Raw genomic sequence first — 22,459 nt, 5'->3', positions numbered from 1 at the left:
CGGCTAGATTAGGATGGCTGCAGGTAATGCTGTGCTGTGCTGCTCATCAGTCGGGGCGGCTAGATTAGGATGTCTATGCTGTGCTGTGATGCTCATCAATCGGGAGCGCCTAGATTAGGATGGCTGCAGGTAATGCTATGCTGTAGTCACACTTGCATAACAAGACATGAACCACTGTGAAAAAGCGGAAAACCAGCTCAGCACAGAAAGGGTTTCCCCTGTGTCTAAAGGAAGACTGATGGAAATGCTCATTCGTGATTTGGACTCGGTGGGAAACTGAGGAAAAATGGATGGATTATTTCTTAAAAATAGCACAGTACCCCCTGTGGAGGAAGGGGAGCCTAGGAGGGATGCTACTTCCTCTTTCCTATTCATCTCTTTGTCTTTTGAAGTCATACCACGGAAGTCACTTCTGCTCTCTGCCCTTGCTCTCCCCTCCCTTTCCCAGTGCTAAATGACGAGTGGCTTGTGTACTTGGCTTTGGCACTAGATCCTTAGCGCAGCTTTTCATGTACACTAAGGTAAGTGGGATCCCACTACATTCCAGCTGACCTTGCCTCATGCTGTGGTATGGCAGCATATCCAACAAAGGGAGTGGCCCCTCTCAGGCTGCGACTACCTGACACCTCAGAGGAAGTCTCTGAGCCTGTGCACATGGCCCTGCCATGCTCTTTTCAGTGTTTCAGTTTTTCCAATTACTTTTGATTCCTAATACGAAGGTGGCTCCGACCAGAGCCTGTCATTAAGTCCGTGGGTGAGATGTGGGTGCATTCACAGATGGTGAACCACTCTCCAGTGCTTGGTTCCTGTGCACCAGGGAACTGTCACGATATGGTGTTGTTTCGAAGAGCTGACTTTTTATATGATTGACAGATAAATTTAATGAGTGTTCATGTGTATGCTGGCTAAAACTTATAAATAACCGAAGATGGCAAGGTTGTTTTCAAATATGAATCTGTGCTTTAAAAATATAAAATATAATGCTAAATGTATTTTTCTGATATTGACATTATCTTTTTATTGCTTATTAAAGTATGTTTGGTTACTTGAGGTGAAAGCAAGTGCGTGTTAAAGACTAGCGGTTTTGAAGCTCAAGTGAGTTATGGGATCTTTGGAGCCTTCCTGTGTAGCCCTGGTTGGTTTTGAACTCTCAGTCCCCTGCCTCAGCTTCCAGAATGCTGGGATTTCACACCCAGCTTCTCTATTATAGACCGTGTGGTTCCTCTGCACATGACCCTTAGGGGTTGGCTGGTCCAGACTAGAACTACTGCCCACCCTCTGTGCTCCTGCAGTTCAGTCCTTACACCCAAATCCCACCTAAGGCAGAACAAACTCTCGCCAGCCATTCTTAAGAAATTGGATTTTAGTTTTATTTACAACTGTATTTAATAATTGAAGGTTTCTGTTGTTGGGAATAGTACATAAAATTTTGGTGGAATCTAATGATTTTGAACATTTGCAGCCTCAAGAGTAAATTGCAAGGCCATAGCATTTTCTGATTGTGTTCAGCTGTGGCCTTCTTGCTGCTTGTTTTAGGGGTACTGTCTGAGCTGCACTGTGCAAGCACTGTGGCTGTCTCTTTCAAGCCCTTTAAGAAGCAGTTTGTTTGCTATAGAGAGAGGCTAGCAGCATCAAAGCTGGTTGAAGAAGGGTGGGTTCCCAGACAGGCCCACTGTTGTGCTGTGGAGAAGCAGGCCTGCTCATGTCCTTGGCCATTGTGAAGCCGTCCTGCACCCCTGCATCGTCTTTGGAGCAGAGTGAAGGCCCCTGAATGAGGCCTTGTGTCCACTTGATTTGAAATCCTGCTTGTTAATCTCAGAGACCTGTGGGGTGCCTAGCAGGGCATCTCTGTGACAAGTGGAGACTTCTATCTGTGGGAAGCTTGGTTTTGGGGGTGGAAGGTAGGGTGGTAGTAATCCTCCAACTCCTGATCAGCCCCCACAAGCCAAAATGCCTCCCTCTGAAGGCCACCAGATTACAGAGCTATGGCTTCCAGGGTTGCATGGCCATAGGGTTGCAGGTGTCAGACCGCCATCATGGTGTGGTCCCCAGTCAACCCAGGCAGCTGCAGCGGAATCTGTCCTGAACAGACTAAGGCCTTGGTCTGGTGCGGCTTATTATTTGTGTTGGAGATCTCTGTGAAAGTCTGTGGAATGCTGTTTTCAGGCATGAGCCTTTATTTTAGAGCCAGTTTAAAGGCAGTTTACACTGACCCTTGGCTGGTGCTGGCTGGTGAAATCCAGTTTGTGTGGCTCATGGACTTTCCAGTACCCAGCTCTTTCTTGGCTTAAGAAGCCAAGGAATTTGCAGTGTATTCTGTGTGAGCGTGGGGTGGGGCAGTGGGCGAGTTTTAGAGAGTTTTACTAATGAACATTTTCCATGTAATATTTAATAAAATAGAATTTGTATGTGGTTCTTTAATGCCTATTTGAACTGACAGAGAAGGGGAAGGAGTTTTATTTGGTGATAGTAGTTTCCCTTCTTATTTTCCCTCTCCCATCAGAAACTGGTTCTTCAGCTTCCAGAGCCAAGGGAGCAGCTAGCTGTGGGGATGGCCCTTAGCTCTGGCCTGGCTGTGGATCAAGTGTCCGTGTAGTAGCTGTGCTGAAAAGCTGAGCCGTGTATTCAATAGCCACCATCTGCTCTGCAGAGTCTGTGCGGTGGGGGCGTACCTGGATTGTGGGTTATTTTAGCAGAACGCCTAGCCTGCATCCTGAGTTTCTTAGCTCTTGACAGGTGTTTTGCTCACCATTTTTTTTTCTTTTTTCTTTTCTTGTTCTTTAATGTGGTTTTCTAAAAACTGGGCTCGTGGGCTTTCATAGCTGGGTATTATTGGTTTTCTGGGAACTCATACGGTTCTGTGTTTAGGAGGGCATTTTAACATTCAGTTGTTAATAATATTTTAATTAATGATTTTTTTTAGTTGAAATAGTATTTGACCCAAATCATAGTTCAGTATACAAGAGTGGCAGCTCACCCCTGTAATTCCAGCTCTTGGGAGGCTGCGGTGGGAATATCATCACAGATCCAAGGCCAGCCTGGGCTAGGAGTGAGGTATCCCCTCACCCTCCTACTCTAGGAACAGTCAAGCAGTATAGCCCACTGTTGGACTAAGGAATGCAATGAGCTCGTGGCTGTGGTTTGCTCTCTAGCTCAGCTCACCTCTGTTCCACAAAGCTCAGCTCCGTCTGTGCTGTGCCGTCGCCTATTGAGGGAGCCTGTTATTTATATTTACCTATGTCATTGATTAACTACTATTTTTTCTTTTGATAAAGTATCAAATGATTGCTGTCACATGTTTAAATGTTGGCCAAAATGTAGCTTTACTTGATGTTTAATCATGATCAGTTTTTGTGTCTTTTTGTTTCCTATATGAAGCTTCACACTCAGAGATACTGATGAATGACTGTGTGTTTATGTTTGTTTAGGACATGTCTCAGGAAGGCTATGGAAGTAGATCTCAGCCTCCTCTGGCCCCCGGAAAATCCAACCACGAAGACTTGAATTTAATCCAACAGGAAAGACCATCGAGTTTACCAGTAAGATATTACTGTGCTGATTGGAAAACGTAATGAGTTTGAAAACAAGGATTGTTTTGTCTGTTCTCTTTTATATTACAGGGAGAGGTGTATAGGTGTATGGGTTTTAGGTTTATTTGAGAATTATTAACTTTTAGGCTCATTTCTTGAGAGTTTTGGCTGTCTGTTTTGTTTGTAGTGTTTTTGGTAGGTCAGACGCCACTGTTGGAAGGTCTCACCTGACTGGCTCGCTTTGTGTGCACAAAGGAATTTCTGTTGCATTACTGAGCTTCTTTTAGCTTGCTGAATTGTGGTAGTGACACAGAACGAAAGTGTCAGTGCCAGAATTGAAACATAAAGAAATTCCTGCTTTCCAGAAGGTACAGTGATGTTAGTTATTTGAATTTTTCCTGGGACTTTAAGTAGAGAAGTTTCCCCCAAAGAAAGTAATTTAGTTGAAATTTGGCAAAGCAGCTTGTGTAGTGCCTGCACCAGCATCTCGTGTGGTGAGGGGGCTGTGCGCGCTGCTGGCATCTCGTGTGGTGAGGGGGCTGTGCGCGCTGCCGGCATCTCGTGTGGTGAGGGGGCTGTACGCGCTGCCAGCAGTGGCTGCAGTGTGGCGTGTGTCAGGATGATGTCCATGGACAGCTCATCTGGACTCAATTTACTCTGGGATAGAGAACCCATTTGAATGAAGGTTTCTGTATTAAGTATGTGAATAAACCTATAAAACAGTCTTTACATTATTTTTCTGTTAACGTATTTTGATCTCAAGCATTATTGTTGCTGTTAAATTTCTGTTACAGTTTGTTTAAAACCGAAGTTTGGGAGAACCATGATTTTAACTTGGACTGTAACTTTGCACTAAGTAAAATTCAGTATGTTCTTTTTAAATATTGGAGAAGAAGCTTTGGTAATGGATGTAGAACATGGCAGGCTGTATACATGCCATGCCCACTACAGTTGGCTCTGTACCCTTGGAGAAGAAGGTATATAATGGCTAGAGAACACACACTGCCTTTGAATCTGCTGGGAATGGCTATGAGACACGGCTTGTATAGGTATTGTTTCTGTGAGGGGAGGATGAGTCTTAGAGAAAAGTCTCTTGTTGTTAAGCTGCCTTAGACCATGTATTGGTTAATTCATGTTGTTTTGCAGGAACGAGAAAGGGTTTTGTGTTTGTGTTAGAGGCTTTTAAAAGCAATTAAAGTGAGTGTTTGGAACGGGGACGACATGCGCCTGTGACAGACGCAGCATTGGCCATGGGATTAAAGTTAAGTCACAGAAGGCAGGGTCCAGTGGATCCCACACTCTTGGTTTTAGGCTGATTTTGTAGTTCTGCCATGGCTTCTGTGAAGCAGGTTGGAGAATGTCCCATAAACACATAGCAGCTTTCTGCATGGCCAGAGGAGTCGCGGGCCCTGTGCATTGCTTTCTTCATGGTTTACAAACTTGACCATCACTGGCGTACACTTCTCATAGGTATTCAGATGGGTGTCTAATGCTCAGTCAATCCTATGGCACAAGTGGGGATTTTTTCAAAATCCTTATATTTATATCTATATGTTTTTATGTAGATATAAAGGAGGCATATAATATATGACTTATTACCCACTTATGATTACCTTGCCTACTTCCAAAGAGTATTTCAGGCAATTTCAGTATTTCAGAGAGCATTTCACCCCATCCAGTTCTTTTTATGGGGCTGTTAAAAAAAGAAATATCTACACTGGCATTTTCTTTCTGTTTTTGTTGCTGTTTTGTTTTGAAATTCAGAAGCTGATAGACTCGTACTTAAATCACATTTCTCTGTGGGTTTTTTTTTCCTTTTTGCTTGTTTTTAAGAGAACAGAACTTCCAGGTTTTATAGCAAGTCTGTATGCATATGGATTGCACAAGGCTGCTATGCCTAAGCCATCCAATCTGTTGGGGTAGAAACTGGCTTTATTTAAGTGAACTGTAGTGCACTATTTTTCTTCTGCAGGGCTCCACATGCATAAACAATCTCTATATGGAGTTTACAAATATGTTTTTGTTTATATTGCTGCTTTGTAAGTTGTACATAATTAAGGTAATTATGGCTTCAGGGAACACTTGGTATTCTGTTACAGTCTTGATGCATGCATCTGTGCAGTGTGACTTAAATACTGTAGCCGCTGGCCTGGCGAGGCTGGTGTTGTAGGATTGTGAAGCTGCATTAGTTATGCCCGAGTTTGTTATCAGGCCCCTTGGGGGTTAGCACTCAGGCTATGCCTTCCTGCCTTAATGTTGTCAATTTTCTTTCTCCTTTAAGAGACACTGTAATCCCTGGTTTGGGGACTTTATAAGCCTTAATTGAGCTTTAAAAGTGTAACATGATGATTCTAATGTATGATTTTTAAGTCTGCCTGATACAAAAATACATAAATACACACATATATGTACACACACACACACACACACACACGCACGCACACATGAAGCAGATAGTATTTTTTGAGTCTTTCTTATCCCAAGTTGGTGCTGAAGTCCTAGGGAAGTCCTAGATACCTGCCAGTTTTCAGTCTACATTGGAATCCCAAAGAATTATGTTCTAACACTAGAGAAGGAATGGCTCAGGAACAGGATGGATGAGCTTGCTAGTGAGAATGAGGACAAGCAGGCAAAAAGCAAAAGTTTCCTTCTTCCATGGTCTTTTATGTTGGCTGCCACCAGAAGGAGTGGCCCAGATCTCAAATGATCCAGATTTAGTTGGGTCTTCCTAGCTCTAATAATCCAATCAAGAAAAATCCCTCAAGTGTGCCCAGATGCTTTGGTTTTAGTTAATTCCAAATACAGTCAGGTTGAGAGCCAACATTAGCCAACAGCCTGGGTCTCACTATTTAACCCTTATCAGCCAGGAACTCACTATGCAGACCAGGCAAGCCTTGAACTCACAGAGACCTGCCTGCCTGCCTCTTCCTCTGCCTCTAGCACAGTGTGATTAATGTGTGGACCACCACACTTAGCGGAAGTAGTTTTTTTTTTCTTTTTGTTTGTTTTGCTTTTTTGAGACAAGATTTCTCTGTATAGCCCTGGCTGCCCTGAAACTCACTCTGTAGACCAGGCTGGCCGTGAACTCAGAGATCCAGTCTACTTGCTTTTGCCTCCCAAATGCTGGGATTAAAGATTTGTACCACACCCAGTGGTGGTTACTTCTTAATGCTGTTTGCACACAATGAGATAGATGATACATTTTTCTGTGACCTCATTTCTCCTTTAGAATATTTGTTAGATAATTAGCCATCTTTTTACAGTCCACTCTTCATCTTTAATAGAATCCCAAGACTGCCTTCTTTCCAGGCTTGCCTGTCTGTTTGTCTGTCTGTATAGGTCATTTGGTTCCTGATGATTTCAGTTGCAGATACCCTTAGGTTTTCCAGCTGGTTTAGCCAGAGCCTCACGTTATCCCAGAATGCAAAGGGCTGATAAATTCATACTTGTTCTCTTGTCTTGGGCCGTGACCAGTAATATTTACTTTTTACTTTAATGGACTAACTCTAAGCTCAGAACAAATCTCCCTCTGCAGTGTCCACTTATTTCTGTAGCTCTTAATCATCCAGATTTCTCCTAGCTGACATACGTGAGTTAATATATCTTGGCATTTCCATTATTGATAGATCTTGACATACAGCATGTGATATAAAAATTAACCTGAAGCACTCCCTCCCATTAGGACAGCATCACTTAACATTTGGGTCTAGTTTGTGGTTTTCTTTGCTTCTGATATCAACAGTAAATGAAGCAAGCATACAAGCATACAAGGGAAGACACAGTGGAATGTCAGCTGTGCAAACCCTGGAGCTTATATTCCCCCTTTGTTTTGCAAACCTTGGGTATATCTTAATTTGTAGTCTCATATAATTCCCACAGTATGATCAAGTGCATGTTTCCTGGGGTTTCCATGACACTGGCAGTCATTTCATAAAGAGAAGGCATACTAGAGCTACCGAGTGTTTTATTCAGTCTCTTGTGACATTTGCTAGTACCTTTATTATAGTTGTTTTTATGATTGACCTGACTCCTTGGTTTAGACTAGGATCTTTTAATGGTATGTACTGTTTTATTTAGCAAGTATTTTGCTAATAGTATATGTAAAAAGTCTGTAAAGCTGAACCCTAGTCTTAAACTGTTCATTTAATAACTTGGGGAGCTTTCGCATGGTACTGAATTGGCCTCAGGAAAGCCTGTGTCCTCTGTAGGCTAATAACACTAAATGATGGCATAGCAGTGATAGCTACTTTGGCAAAACCTTGTCAGTCTCAAAACCATTTTTTTTTTCAAATGACAAGTTTGCTTTTATCTTGATTATCTTGAGTTTCAAGGGAAGAAGTGGACAATTTGGATAATTAAGCAAACGGTAGCATGAAAGCATTCTTTTATTAGTTATAAATATTTTTTTTGCTTGTAAAAAGGTAGCTGTCAGAAACACTAATCATTGTAATTTCATTCAGTAAAGTACAGTACATATGTTCTTAGTAAAGTACTAATGAATATATAAAAGGAAGTAATCAAAAAATGAATGTTTTGTTTTCCCTTCAACAAAACGATGCGCTTTTTCCTGGTCATGGAAAGCCATGTATATGCCCCTGTTTGAAAAGAACTACTTCACTGTGCTTGTTCCAGAAAACCCCAGGTTTACTCTGTAGATGGGGGTCCTGATTATGTTTACCCAAAACCAGCATGACTTTCCTGTTCTGATAGATAATACTGGGGAAGGGCTGCCAGAAGGGCAGTGGGGGTGGATTTAGAAATACTGGCTATTTTGGAAGGCCCATCAAGTCATTTAAACACTATTTCTGACCCCACTTTCCTCAAGCAGAAAAAGCTGATTGACATACACAGTTGGATTTTTTTGGAGTCATCCAGATAGTGCTTATGTTCCTCAGGTTGAGTTGCCACTTTTGAGAGGAAGTGGGTGCCCAGTGCTGGTGGTTCTTAGAAGGAGAGGGTGCTAAACAGGATATTAGATGTCTTCAAGAGAACATTGGAAACCTAGTATTATAAAAATAAAGCTTTTGGGGATTATGTATCAGTATGAGTGTTTCGCTTTTAAGGAAACAGTCTCTGGCTTTCCTGTGTTTGTTTTAGTGTTTAATAACGTTAGTGGTGGGGTCATGCATTTGGAGAACATGAACATCAATGTCATCTTAATGGTGTATTTACAGTCTATGGATTTGGTAATGTAGCTCCTCTGAATGATTGGAACCAGTGGAGGAAGAAGGAGAAGCAGTTTTCCTACCTGGATTCTGATCTACAAGTTTTTAACCCAGCCCTCAGACTGTCTTAACCTGTTGGCAGATTTCTGCCAAACTTAAATCTGCCAGACGGATGGCTGTTGGGTGAACTCTTTCGAACATTTTTTATTTGTCTCTTAAACTTGATTCAAATAGTTGTCATGCAAAGGTTAAGAGTGTAGCTGTCTCTATTGATTGATCATTCTCAAATCATTCTAAATGCTTAAAAGATTGCAAATTAATGAAAGAGGAATCTTCTTTGCCTTCATGCAGCTCTGAGTTCAGACATGCATATGGTCTTGGTGTGGCATCGGCTCTTTGTTCAGCGTTCTAAGTGTCAGACTTCGGGGTTGCAGTGTCCACAGTAGGCATCTTACAAGGCAGGTGCCCATGGGCAGGTGGGAGGCCTCCCGAGCAGGTAGGGGCTCCCGGAGGCAGATGGGAGCCCTCTGTGAAAGTAGACGTCCCCTAGGAGTGCTCTCTGCAGCGTGGTGGCTCTGCCATGACAGCCTTTGCAGAAATTGGTCATCCTGACCAATTTCAAACTGAAGGTACAAACTTAGGTCTGATGTCCGAAGAAGTTGTAAAAGGAGAGCTCAATACTTAAATATCTTACGTACTACTGATGTTGGTCTGGAACTTAATTTTAAAGAGATATCAGTTGTTTTGGGATGAAAGGGACATGCAGAGAACCCGCTTTTTAGAAAAAGACTGACTAATGTTTAGTTCTCGACTGGACTTTTTTACAACGTCATGTTTTTCCCGGAGAGGTTGAATGTGTGCCACCCAGAGCAGGACCTATCTTCAGAAGAGCAGCAAGCAGGAGAGGTGCCCTGTGACGTGTTTCCTGGGTTTCCATGGCATTGGCAGTCATTTCAGAAAGAGAAGGCAGACTAGAGCAAGGTGGGGAGGGATGTGCATGTCTTCTTTCTTCCAAAATAGTCTGCCACTTAAATATTTATTCTCTAAATGAAAATCCAATAAAACTTTAACAGTTTGGACTTTTTCCAGGGAAAGAAAAGCCTAAATATAATGGAAAGCTTGAATAAATGAATATTTTAGAAGAACCGTAGCTTGCCTTTAAAGCACTCGAATGTTTGTGCACACAGTGTTTCCTAATTGACCTCTTCAATCCTGGTAAAACAAATGGTTATTTCTTTAACTTTAATTTTATTTACTTAGTTTGGGACTGAACCCAGAGCCTTGTTCCTGCTAGGCTGACTCTGTCACCAAGCTGAACTCATCGCCCACAGTAAGGAATTTGAAACTCGGGGTAGCCAAGACATTTACTTGGGGACAGTGAATTAATGTTCAAGATTTTGTTTCAGTTTTCAAAATTTGAACTACGTTTGTTCTCTGCGAACTTTGTCATCTCATATCCTGTAGATTTCCTTTTAGCACAAGAGGGAGATGAATTCCGGCCCATTCTGTAGGACAGTCAATTAGTTCTTAGGAAGTTGATGGAGGACTGCTAAGGAGTTCTGTAAAAATCAGAGACCAAGAAGAGCCGGAACATAACTGATTTGCAGGATATTGGTTTTGATAATAGAAGGATAACGGTGATCTGTAGTTGATAAATGAGGCTCATTAAGAGAAGGGATGATAAATGCCTATGCTCCTGGTTAATAGAGAAGCCAGCACACAAATGTGACCCAGCATCCAGCTCCCAGATGACCTGGGTGGGGTCGTGGAGCATGTCTCTGTAGTATGGCCTGGCTATCCAGGACGTAGGCATGTCCCAGGTTCACCCCAGATATCCCCAAGCCAGCATGCCTGTTGTCTGCTTCTCCGGCCAGTAGGTGGGACCTGGGGGGGGGCAGGAACTTTGGGCATCAGCAAGCCTGAAGGTGTGATGTAGGCACTGTGTTCCTGAGCATGCTCACAGAGCCCCAGGATACCTGACTGTGGTTGTTTTCACTGCTTGTGTGAGGATCCTTTATTCTCATGACCCCACAGCCTGTCCTGCTGTCTGGGTGTTGGCCAGAGTACCCACAGGGTGAACCCACATCTCTTCATGTGGTCCCTCCCTCAGCACTGCCTTCAGACCAGGGGTCCTTGGCCACCAGGAGGCAGCAGGAGTGCCTTGCTGCATATTATCCTGCTATACTTGGAAATGGCTTTTAATTTACAGATTTTCACTTTGCAGGTGGCAGGAAGGCTCACGTCTATTTCCTGTAATGAGGTACCCGTGACCAGCAGGCCCTCACCAGTAGCATTTGTGAACAGGTTACTTGATTTTTATGTTTCTTTAGGCCTAGGAATAACTATTTTTAATATCAACTGTCATTTTAAGAGTTAGAATAAATACATGTATAGAAGGTTTTTCCAGACCGAAATTTTCTATTCTTCTCTCAATAATGCAGGACTTTAGAGGTGTCTCTCTCTTTCTCACATCTTTTTCTTTAGCCTTCTCCAAATTGTTGTAGAATAAGTGAATGGTCTTGTTTTCCTTTGTTTGGGTCAAGAAATTTTAGATGAAAATTGTTACTGAGTGAAAGAAGATTATTGACTCAACAAGCCTTCAATTTTCCATGAATAACACTCCCACCCTAGCTTCGGGAACACGCCGCGCACGCATTCTATTTTAAAATACAGACTGTAATTTAAAACAGGCAGTCGGATGCCCCACTGAACTTTGTTTAAGCCTGGAATAAAAGAGAAAAGCTGTAAGCCACAGAAAAGTGGCTAAGCTTCCTCAACTGCCTTTCTTCAGAATGCATCCACTCTGTTAAAAACAAGCTTGCAGGTACTGTTGCCAGGCCGTGCCGCAGGTCTGCCTTGTGCTCTGATGTGTACCTCTCTTCGTTTGTTTCATCATTCGCCTGTGAATCCTTCTAAATGCTCATGAGCATCCGTGGGCACTTGTCAGTGTGCTTGTGTTTGCACACATTGTACAAGGTCAGTGCATGTGTGGATATCATTGCTAATTTTAAAAAGTAATTTCAGCATTCATTTATTACACGATAGCTGATATTGTGTTGGTGTTCTGCAGTGATAATTCTCAGGGTCCCTGGTCCTTACACTGAAAGATGTGAATGCGAGCCGTTGTCCTGTTGACCCCTGAGGCCTGCGGAGTCTCAGGTTGTGTGGGAGTGCTGTTCATCATCGCCCTTCTCCAGCTTACTGTGACTTGTATGGAAGGAACCTGCTCTGTGCCAGGAGTGAATGGCAGCTCAGCTCGGCCCAGGGATCTTGGCTCAGCTTTGGTCTTAGTAACCCCTTCCATCCCAGTGTGAGTGTGACCACGGTTTCCCTCTCCGTACATTGATGCTGTAGACTGAGTTACCGCAGGGCGTCCTGTAGCTATTTCATTGTCTGCTGTGGGCCTCTTCTGTTAGTATTTAAGGAGAAGACAGACGAAATGAGCTCCAGGTAAATGGAGTGAGCTTGCAGGCATCCATCCCTCTGCTGTGGCTTCTGATGACCAGCCTGCCATTTGCTTCTGTGAGGGGAAATGTGAATTTATTTAGAAATTTTGGCCAGCAGAGAGCCAGAGACCTTATTTTCACCTTCTATCACAACAGACATCTAGCGATTCTAAAGCCCCCACCCTTGGGTGATCAGTGTGGAGTCTTGTGCTTGCATACAGGGAAGTCTAGGTAAAGAAAACTACCTCATAGAGAGCGGAGAAGTGAGCGTGCGTGCCAGCTGTCTTCCCTGCTGCCTACAGAGCAGAAAGCAGACAAACAGCCAAGAGCAGGCTGTGGGGCTCACGGCTAACATGTGCGGTGTGGAGGCCAAAGGGGAGCCAGTAGATAGCATTGTGAACCAAGGCAGTGATGCTGCATTTGATTTCAACTTCCTGCTAGAGCCTCTCTGAACTTCTCCTTTGGTTTCTGACCTTGCCAGGTTCATTACATGTTCCATTTAAAAGTTACTTAAATAAATGCTTTCTATTTTACAAAGGTTTTATTATGTGTGAGGATATATGCCTGTGGATACAGTGCCCGTAGAGTCCAGAAAGACCATCGGAGCCCTGGCGTTAGAGCAGTTGTAAAGCACCTGGTGTGTGAGCTGGGAACCATTCTTGGGTCTTCTCAACCCCTGAGCCATCTCCCTAGCCTCACTCTTGCTTCTTAACTGATAGACACGAGTCCAGACCCAGCCTTTTGCACTACCTTTGTGAGCTCTTTCCACAATACTGCCTTGTGTTTCTGTCTCTCTCCTTCCCTCTCGCACCCCACCACGCTTTCTCCTTCTGTCCTCCCCTTTCTTTCTTTGGTTTTGGTTTGGGTAGTGGCGTCAGTGTGTTTCCTCTTTTTTTCTTTTTTTCTTACCTTGCTCTAATTTTTGCTTTCCGGTGTGTGTTGAGCAGTGACACAGAGAGTATCCTCCGTGAAGTAGGCCAGAGCGACTGAGTCAGTCTACCAAGGGAAGGGTAACAGCTTCCTGCTGCCTCCAAGCCTTGCCCTCCTTCTCTTGTGGTGTCCCCCATAAAGAGTCCGCTGATAAGAACAGGGGTCTTCCCTGTCTTGTTTTCCACCACTGCCGTTGGTTTCTTCATTCTGTGCTAAGCCATTTTTCTCCCTATGTAAAGAGGAGGTTCTTTCATTAGAGGTATAAAGTTTTGGTTTTAGTAGTATTTACTTAAGTGCTGTTTTATGAGCTAAAGCTTGAACATATTATAGTCCCCAAAGACAATTAACAAAGCAAAACAGGATTAATAATAACAAGTTTACATGTGTGCATTTTATGTATTTAATTTGATTCAGATTTTCTCTCTTTTGAGCTCAAATTTCCAGATGTGGAAATAGAAAGTTGCAGTGGAGTCACTTAGAGTCAGCGGCTTGCTCTCTCTGCCTGGCAGCTCCTCCTGGCACCCATGCGACACATGCCGCCATGTGCTGCCCTGTCAGCTTTCACACTCAAAACTGGGGTCACCTCCTTTGAAGTACAATTATTTTGCCCAAATATTTTTTTAGTTACTGTTCTTAGGCTTTTCTTTGTATCCCTGAATGTTGACATCTTCAATTAGGGCAAAGGCTCTCTTTGAAAAAATTAAATTACATTTAACAATCAGTTACTGATTGCCTCTTATTCCTAAATGAGTGTATTAGATGTAAGAATAATAAAATAAATGAAAATTTTAATTACTTTATTAGTTTCTGATTCACAGTTTAGTATTTTATTTTGGCACAGTGTCTCTCTGTGTAGTCCAGGCCCACTGGAAGCGCAAGATGACCTCCTGCCTCAACCTCTCTACTGTTGAAAGTACAGCATGTGCCACCAGTTTTAGATCGTGACTCCTCTGCCGGGAGAAGTCAGAGGGTTCCTGTCCTCCTACATCCTCTAGCCTGCTTCCTCTTCTCCCCTTTCGTGAGCCATCTGCATGGAGTTCTGGAATTCTCCTTTAGCCCATGTGATTTCACGACAGCGTCTCACTGTTTTATAAACGTCTTGGCATTCTGCGAGCAGCGGCTGCACCACCTCTCTTCCTCTAGCCTTCCATTCTAGACATGAGCGCAGTGTCATTGGGGGGAAGGCCACCCTGTGCGGAGAACGCACCCCTTGCTTGGGTGGTAGAGTAGCTCCTGTACAGCTTTCTCGACTGACTTCCCACAAATTTTCTTTTTTTATTGTTTGCTTGGCTTTTTAAGGTTAAAGACAAGTTGTTAAATTCTTAGCCATCCTTGATGCATCCTGGTCAATTAGGGGTTAATAATTTTTAAGTGTGTGTCAGCTGGTCTTAGAGATGCTGCCTGTAGTTCTGCAGTAGAAGGATGGTTTAAACCCAGGAGTTCAAAACCAACTTGGCCAGTACATAGCTACGGTTGACAGAACGCATAAACAGATAACTGTCAGTTAGGGTAACGGCCTGGAAACTCCATCTTTCACCCTGTGTATGTGTGTGCAATGCACTGGAATACCACACTCTCGCTGAGTTCCCAGAGCCCGGAGTTGGTAGCAGGAGCCGCTCTGCAGAAACCACCTGAGGCCGCTAGCCCTTGACTGCATGGACTAACCCAGCACTAAGACCCTGTGGATAGCCTTGTGAATTCTGCTAGGGCTCTTCATTCTGATTTTTGTTCACACAGAAGAAAACAGAGATAAGACAATAGAAAATAAATATTACTTTATAATAAAATAAAATTGCCAAGAAATTGGACATTTTGGAGTTTGTTAAACTACCAGAATCAAGGTCATGGTGGGTAGGGATCACTGATAAAGAGGCAGAATCCATTGTAAAAACTAGCTCTAAGAAAGTGCAGCTGTGGTTTGGACAGTTGAAATGCCCTCTGCTCCGGCATGGTTGTCACAGCTGCTGTGCCCTGGGTTCATCCTTAACTCACGTTCTCTACCTTGTGGTGTTATTGGTGAGTTTAAAATATCGCTTAAAAGAAGCGTCAGCAAATGGGAAGAACTGCTTGGCTTGTGGTGTAATAGTGGGCCTTCAGTAAACTTCCTAGATGGTTCCAGAGCTTGTGGATTTCAGTAGTTGGTGCCGTGTTACCATAGTGTATGTCTCAAGAGCTGTGATGATGGCAGGGCTGTAGGGTCAGCCTGAGATGGGAAGTCAGGGCCTAGCTCTGTGCACTTTTAAGTTAGATGCCCAATGGTAACCCTTAATTTAAAACGCTCTGTGGAGGCACTGTGGTAGCAAAGGACTGTAATCCCAGCACTTGAGAGGGATCAGGAGGGGCTAAGACTTCAGAGCCAGTCTGGGCTACATAGTAAGGTCAAAGCTAGTCCAGTTTATATAAAATCCCATCTTAAAAGTTAAAAAAAATATACTATGTATATATGTGTGCATGCATGTATATGTGTGTGCATATAGTAAGCCCCTGTGCACATATACATGCTTATACATATTTATGCATATACATACATTTGGGGTGAGGTGGGGAAGTTATCAATAATTTATTAAACAGTAACCACTTATTTGGTCTCTGCTCTTTCATCCCAAGTGTTCGAATGAAATTAAATAAAGAATAAAGACATTGCCTTGGGGTGTTTATGGGACTCACACCTTAGGATTTCTCCTGGTTCTAAGTGCTGCTCCATCAGTTTTAGTTATCCGTGTTTAACCCCAAGATTCTGTGAAAATTCTTGGGGAAGATTACAGAGGAAATGAACTTAGACAAATACACTTCACTTTTCTTCTGTTTTTGTTTGTTTAGTGGCCACCTGTGTCACCCCGTGTCACGATCAGCTCATCTCTACTTCAGTTTATCTAACAATTAACGTCCACTGTAACGGTCAGGAGTGTAAAGAAGGAGGAATGCGTTTCACCCTCCGTGATGAGTATGCGATTCTAATGCAGTGTGACCCAGGAGTCTGAATTACTCATCAGAGATTCAGAATCCTTACAGAAGTCTATACAGGTTTTTGGATGGAGAATTTTTCTTGCTTTTTTCCCCCTGAGAATTAGAGAGAAATTTGTTTGTTTTTGTGGGAATCAGTGGTCACTTTTAATGGAGAGCCAGCCACCCCAGTGTGGGAGAACAGCTCGTCTCCTGGGGTGTTTGAATTTAGGATGGGTAACCCTTGTGCTTCTGTAAGTTCTTGAGTTGACCTAAAGTCAAAAGTTCATATTAACAAAAGCTGTTCTAATAATTGCAGCCTGTCCAGGAGGAAAAGCAGGAGAAGCAAATGAGCCAGGCTGATGCAGTCACCACCAGTGGCTGTCAAATTTAAGGCTGTGTTCCCACTACCACGGCAGTGAGGGAAAGTTGAAGTTGTATAATTCTTAATAAAAAAGTCAACACTTTATTTCTCAGTGAACTTGATCTTATATGATTTTGTAGAAGGAAATGTTCTGTAGAGACAAAATATTCCTGCGAAAATAATGAAAATGATATCAGAATAGAGGATTGTTAATAAACTTCTAAAAAAGGTGATTCCATGGTATTTGGGAAGAGACTGTGGGGCCCAAGTTAGACCTTGTCACCTAAATGAATGAAAAATGGACCATTTTTTTCTAGATTTTTTGTATTTTCGAGACTGGGTTTTTCTGTAGCTTTGGAGCCTGACCAGGAATTAGCTCTTGTAGACCAGGCTGGCTTCAAATATATGAGATAGGTGTGAAGTGACTTATTCTTTGTAATTTGACATTTTATGTTGTGTTTCTGTGGGAGAAATTGGCCTATCCCTTGGTTATAAAATTGGCGGGGCAGTGGTGGCTAGCCCTTGACGGGTAATCTATGCCGTCCATTGTCCGACACATATGTGGTAAGATGCACGCTGGTTTTTGTGCACCTCAAGACTGGGCACATTGTCAGGGCCGGAACTTTCAAGGAGAACTGATGGAGATGTGGATGGCCTAACTCCTGTCTCCACCCCTAGGAGAAGTCCAGGTATTATTGTAGTCACTGCCCTTGACCCTTTACAAGAGAGGTTTGGGTGCCTGCCAGTGACCCAGCCCGGATAAAGAACAGCAACCGTGCTTTGAAACCGTAGTTCTTTCTCTTGGGTGGAGGCCTGGGCTGCCTTTCCAGTCTGTGAAGGGGGTGACTCTTGGCCAATTTTTTTTTTTTTAAAGAAAACTAACTTTTAAGATTAGAACTGTGCAACAGAAAGCGAATTTATCACACACTGTTTATTCTTATAGACAGTAGCATTATAATGAATCTGTCTTTGTTTATTGGCCCATCTTAATTATTTGTCACTAACTTCAAGTAAAAGAAAATCCCACTATTTCTTTTTAAAGACTTTTCGGGATGACTTCAGCTCCGACATAATTCTTCTGGATTTCCATGACCACGCTTGTCCAGAACTTGGTGCTTTTTCAGTTTGGGGCCTCTTCCTTTTAGTATGGTTCAGCGGTGACTTCTGGGCCCTGTTTTTAAAGAGCCCACAACTTATACCCTGGCAGCTCAGCGATCCTGCCTTTCCCTGGGCTGTGCTGCGGTTGGGTGGTTGGAGAGAAAAGCGGCTGGGGTAGGGCAGGTGTTCTCCCAAGCCCAGGGAGATGGGTGCGGGCCCCGCTTCTGGACTGGGGCAGTCTCAGGCACGCAGGGTAGTGGGCATGTAGGCGTCTTTGCAAGTCCTGGAACAGAGCAGGTCCTTGGTCACTCCTGCTTTGACCAAGAAAAGGAGGCGGGGAAACTGTGTTTTCTCCTGGGAGCCAGGCAGAAGCTAGGCAGAAGGCTGTCCTGTGAATTGAATCTTCCCTGTTGACTTCCGGCTTTACTCCCACCGTCCCCAGTGTACTTGAGTAACACAGGTCTTCCCCCAGGAATATGAGACTGTGGTACGGTCTGCCTCATAACCTTCCTGGATATTTTTATAATTTATCATCAGCTGACACTGCTTGGGTAGAATATTCTTACCACTCCCTCTGGCTGCTGGAAGTCTGAAATTACATCTTTGTCTTTGAAGTCAGGCATACTGTTAGCGTTGCTATGGTGACAGGGTGGGTAATGGCCTCAGCAGACAGGGGATTGGTACTTAGCATTTAAACGCTGCTGTACACAAGGCCTTGCTTTTTAGAGCGGTTACTGAAGTCTTCCCTTTTAGTAAATGTTTAAAAATTACATTTTTACATGGTCTTACTAGATTAATAGTCATGGTTTATTTCGTTTTAACTGCAAGGATAAAAGCATTATTCCATTAAATGGGTAGCTTTTTTCCTCTCTTCTGGTTTATGCATTATTAACACAGGCTTTCCTGTTTTGCTTGTAACATTTTATAGGCTTTTTCAAACACGCAGTCAGATTTGCTCTGTTGCACCTTTAGTTTTTGGATTAACCCATTATCTGCTTGATCCTTTGCAATCTCAAAGGGAACAAAGTTCTAACCAACTAAGCTTTAAAATCTTGAGTAAAGTTTTTTGCTTTTTTTTTTTTTTAAAGCTGTGTTTGCAGTGTTGGTGATTGGCTGTTCTGGTGAGTTGTAGCAGTAACCTGATTTGAGAATGCGCTTATTGTGAGACCTCCCTGAGCGCCCCTGTGTCCCCCACTCTCACAGGAGTGTTTGCAGGAGGAAAGCGCAGTGCTCTGGGGAGAACAGGGCTTTCTGAGAAGTTTCAGTCAATGTACCTTTAGAAGTAGTATCTTTGACTTATTAGATCTGTGTGGAGTTTGAGCATGTGCTTATACACACACATGTATATGTGCACACCTCTGGGATTTTAGATTGGTGACTACTTTGTTATGCCAAATGATGTTTTTTTTAAGCTCCAGGTACCCAAGTTTCTGCTTGCTTGATATATAAATTGCTCCTAACACCGCAGCTTCATGACATAGAATTACTTAGGTAATTTAAGTTAGTTAGGGGATCCATCTTTATATTAGCTTGCTGATTCTTTGAATCTGAGTTCTATCTCTGCCATTCTACATGAGGGGGCTGGAGAGATGGCACAGTGGTTAACAGCATTGCCATCTTCTACATGAGGGTTGTTCCAAGCATTTGAAGATTTTTCCTTTTCCCCCCCGACAAGGCTATTAACTATCATCCCCTTTGTATGTTTCCAGTCCCTCCATCACCTTTACCCACCTGTGTGCTTAACTAAAACAGGTTCATTGTGTTTCCCAGATCTTGTGCTTCACTCTCGTACTGAGTGGGACCCCCTCGTCCTCCACCACAGCCACCTTCCCCTGGGCTCCTGACTTGGATTCGCTTCTGTCTAAGCACCTCCAGGTTTGACGCCTGTAGCCAGACTGGATATTGGAGACCTGTTAGGGTACACATTCGGAAAGTGAGTGGCTCAGCTGCTCTGCCCCACCCTGTTCTCTAGAGACACCGCTCTTAGGCTATGCCCCGTCCAGTCCCTGAGCTCAATTGGGGTGTTCTCGATGACACACTGGTTTGTACAGGACATCATTCAAAATCTTGCTCACAAGTGTTAAGATCCCGAATCTGATGCCTATTGTATTTAGTGTGATACCTCGATTTGTGGCTTTTGTGAATCACATCTCATAATAAGAGTTATAGTAAGAACTGTCAACGCTGGTTCCTGATAGCTGTCCAGGTGTAGTAAGTCTGGAGTTGGCTGTGAGCTCCAGGTGTAGTAAGTTTGGAGTTGGCTGTGTGTGCCACGTGTAGTAAGTCTGGAGTTGGCTGTGTGTTCTGGGTGTACGTTACCCACTGGGGTTGGCTGTGTGTTCCAGGTGTTTGTTACCAGTCAGCTCAGCACAGTCCTAAGAGACTTTACCCATCTGGGAATCCCAAACACAGCAGGTTGTAGCTGGCAACTGTATGTGTTATGTAGGCTGTTTTTGTGGATTACACATGACTTTCCCAATGAGACAAGTATGAAGATTAATAATTAAAAGTTAAATGTAATTTGTGGTTGAGACAATCGTACCCTCACCAAACTTTATTTTCTCAGTGAGAGAGGAAAGCCTGATGTTTTCAGTTCATTGATGTTATGGCATTGAGGAATAGGCCTTATCCCTGCCCAACATGTAGAGGACCAGCTAAACTGAAGATCAGTCGGGGGAACCCGAGTCCTCTGCTAGCCGGGTCCCAGAAAGAGCTTCTATGCCAGTGGATCCAGGTGTAGGATGCTGTCTCTGGTTTGGGGACCTTTGAAATGAAACGGTATCATTTGAGGGGCACAGGCTTTATGGAAGAGCACTGCTGGTGTCTGTCTTAGTTAGAGTTTCTATTGCTGTGATAAAGACCATGACCGGGGTCAACTCGGGGAGGAAAGCTTAGAGTTCCACAGCACAGTCGATCACGGAGGAAGATATGGCAGGAGCTCAAATAGGGCGGGAACCTGGAGGCAGGAGCTGATGCAGAGGCTGTGGAGGGAGCTGCTTACTGCCCTGCTCCTCATGGCTTGCTCAGCCTGCTTTCTTAAGAACCCAGGACCACCTGCTCAGGGGTAGCCTGCCCACAGGACAGTCTGATGGGGCATTTTTCTCAGTGAAGGTTTCCTCTTTTGTAGTAACCCCAGCTGGTGTGAGGGTGACATAAAACTCTCCAGCACAACCACCTAGGCTCATGGCCTCACCTGTTAGGTTAGTCACCAAGACAGCAGGGCTAGTAGGGACTCTGCATCTTGTTCATCTCACCGTCTTGGTACCAATCTGACATTTTTCACCTTCTGTTGCCTGCTGCACTGGTACCTCCGCAGGTATAGCCAGGCCCTGGATGCTGGAGGTCTAGACGCTGGGAAGACATGCATACACAGCAGCCTCAGGATAAATGGGCCATCTCCTGGCTGGCTGCGGTTTGGGGAGGGCAAGCTGAGCGGCCCACTCAGGAAGATTTTCTTTCCCTTTTGTGTCTGTCATGACCCAGATCCTTTCATGTGTTCTTAGAGGGAAGGCTCATGGTTTCTGCTTAGCCTCATAACACACTGCCTCTCCCTCTCTGTCTCCGTGCCTCAGGAATGGGGTGGAGTAAGTTCTGGAGATCAGTACCTGGGAAGAAGCAGAAATTAAAGATCTTTAGTCAAGATTATAGATGGGGGAGAGCATTTGGTGCAGTTGGGAAGTAGTCCTCTGTGTGTGCTCTCTGGCAGTCTGGCCCTCTGTGGCTGATAGAAATCCCTCCACCCGGCGGTGACCGCTGAAGCTTCTCTGTGGGCTGCAGTTTTCAGTTGGCTTGGGGTGAGGGATGGCAGGGCTCTTTCTCCACTGAGATTGAATGAGTTCCCTTACATACATTTGCATCCTTCCTCCAGAGGGAAAACAGAAGAGGGCTTTCTACTGAATATCTCCCCGACTGGGTTTGTGGTACAAGGATCGGCATCCCATGGTGCTTATGGAAAGTGGGTGACAGAATCCATACATGCTTGGCTTCCTGTATAAATATAACCTCTGCACAGCTCCCGTTGCTTCAGAACACCTCCCCATTACTCACAGTACCAAGTGCAGTGTGAGCGCTGTGTGGACAGTTGTTAGACAATGCTATTTAGGGATAATGATGAGGCCCGAAGCCTATAATGTCCAGTGCTGACCCAGTTTTCCCCCAAACATCTTGCTCTGTGGTTGAGTTTATGAGTGCTGAAGTCTGACTCCATGGGGTTTGGAGGCATCTCTCGATATTTTAGATTAGCACTGTCCAAAAAATAATTTGTGCAGTGGTAAAAATAGTCCATATTTGTGGAATGTACATTATTCCATATGCGAGCCCCTGGCTGTCTGATGCTGTTGAGTGTTTGAACTATGGCTATCTGGAGCTGAATTTCAAACTGTTTGCTTTTAACCGACATCTGTGGCCTGTGGCTTCCATGCGTGACGGCACAGCTCCGGAGTATAGATGCTTTCTGCTCAAGATCTTTGTACAAAGTGGGTTTTCCTGGTCAGAATAAGAATATTACTTACATTAGGACTCTTAAGTTCTTGCTGTGTGAACTGCTAACTTGAAAAGCGTTCTGAACTAGCACGCAGCTATACGAGAATAAAGGCAGCAGAAGGGGCAGATATTTTAGATGTGGAGAGTTGGATTTTCTGCAGTTTTTGGCATGTGGGCTGCACACCAGGACTGCAATTGTAAGAATGATTCTGTACACAACTGAGAGCTGGGCCTTGAATACTGTAGCGTGGTCTAGCAAGCTGCTGAGTTCAGTGTCTCTCTGCTTGCTCACTTCTCTGATTGCTCAGTTGTCTGTGTTTAATGGAAACAGTTCTTACAGAGGTGGGCTCCTTAAGGCTATTTTCTGAATGTCCTCCCCACCTCTCCTGCTCTTACACACATGGAGAACACGGTCAGCAATGGCAGACGCCGGGTCAGGAGGCAGTAGCATGGCTGCAGGGTGGGGATAGAGGTGTAAGGCTGTGTGTGTGTGTGTGTGTG

The 22,459-nt window shown here is 44.0% G+C and overlaps 1 protein-coding gene across 3 annotated transcripts in view; it reads left to right on the top strand.

Annotated features, from left to right (window-relative positions):
* The window catches only part of Arid1b (AT-rich interaction domain 1B), a 357,068-nt gene that overhangs the window by 130,197 nt on the left and 204,412 nt on the right, over nucleotides 1-22,459 (top strand). For all 3 annotated transcript variants that reach the window (XM_005363408.2, XM_026787331.1, XM_013352342.2), the window contains exon 4: nucleotides 3,429-3,539. In XM_005363408.2, the coding sequence (XP_005363465.1) occupies nucleotides 3,429-3,539 (111 nt within the window). The remainder of the gene's footprint in view (nucleotides 1-3,428; nucleotides 3,540-22,459) is intronic.

This window comes from Microtus ochrogaster, linkage group LG9 (genome assembly GCF_000317375.1).
Source record: "Microtus ochrogaster isolate Prairie Vole_2 linkage group LG9, MicOch1.0, whole genome shotgun sequence".
NCBI classification, from domain to species: domain Eukaryota; kingdom Metazoa; phylum Chordata; class Mammalia; order Rodentia; family Cricetidae; genus Microtus; species Microtus ochrogaster.
The sequence above is the reverse complement of the archived record's forward strand: the minus strand, read 5'-3'. Positions and strand labels throughout refer to the sequence as shown.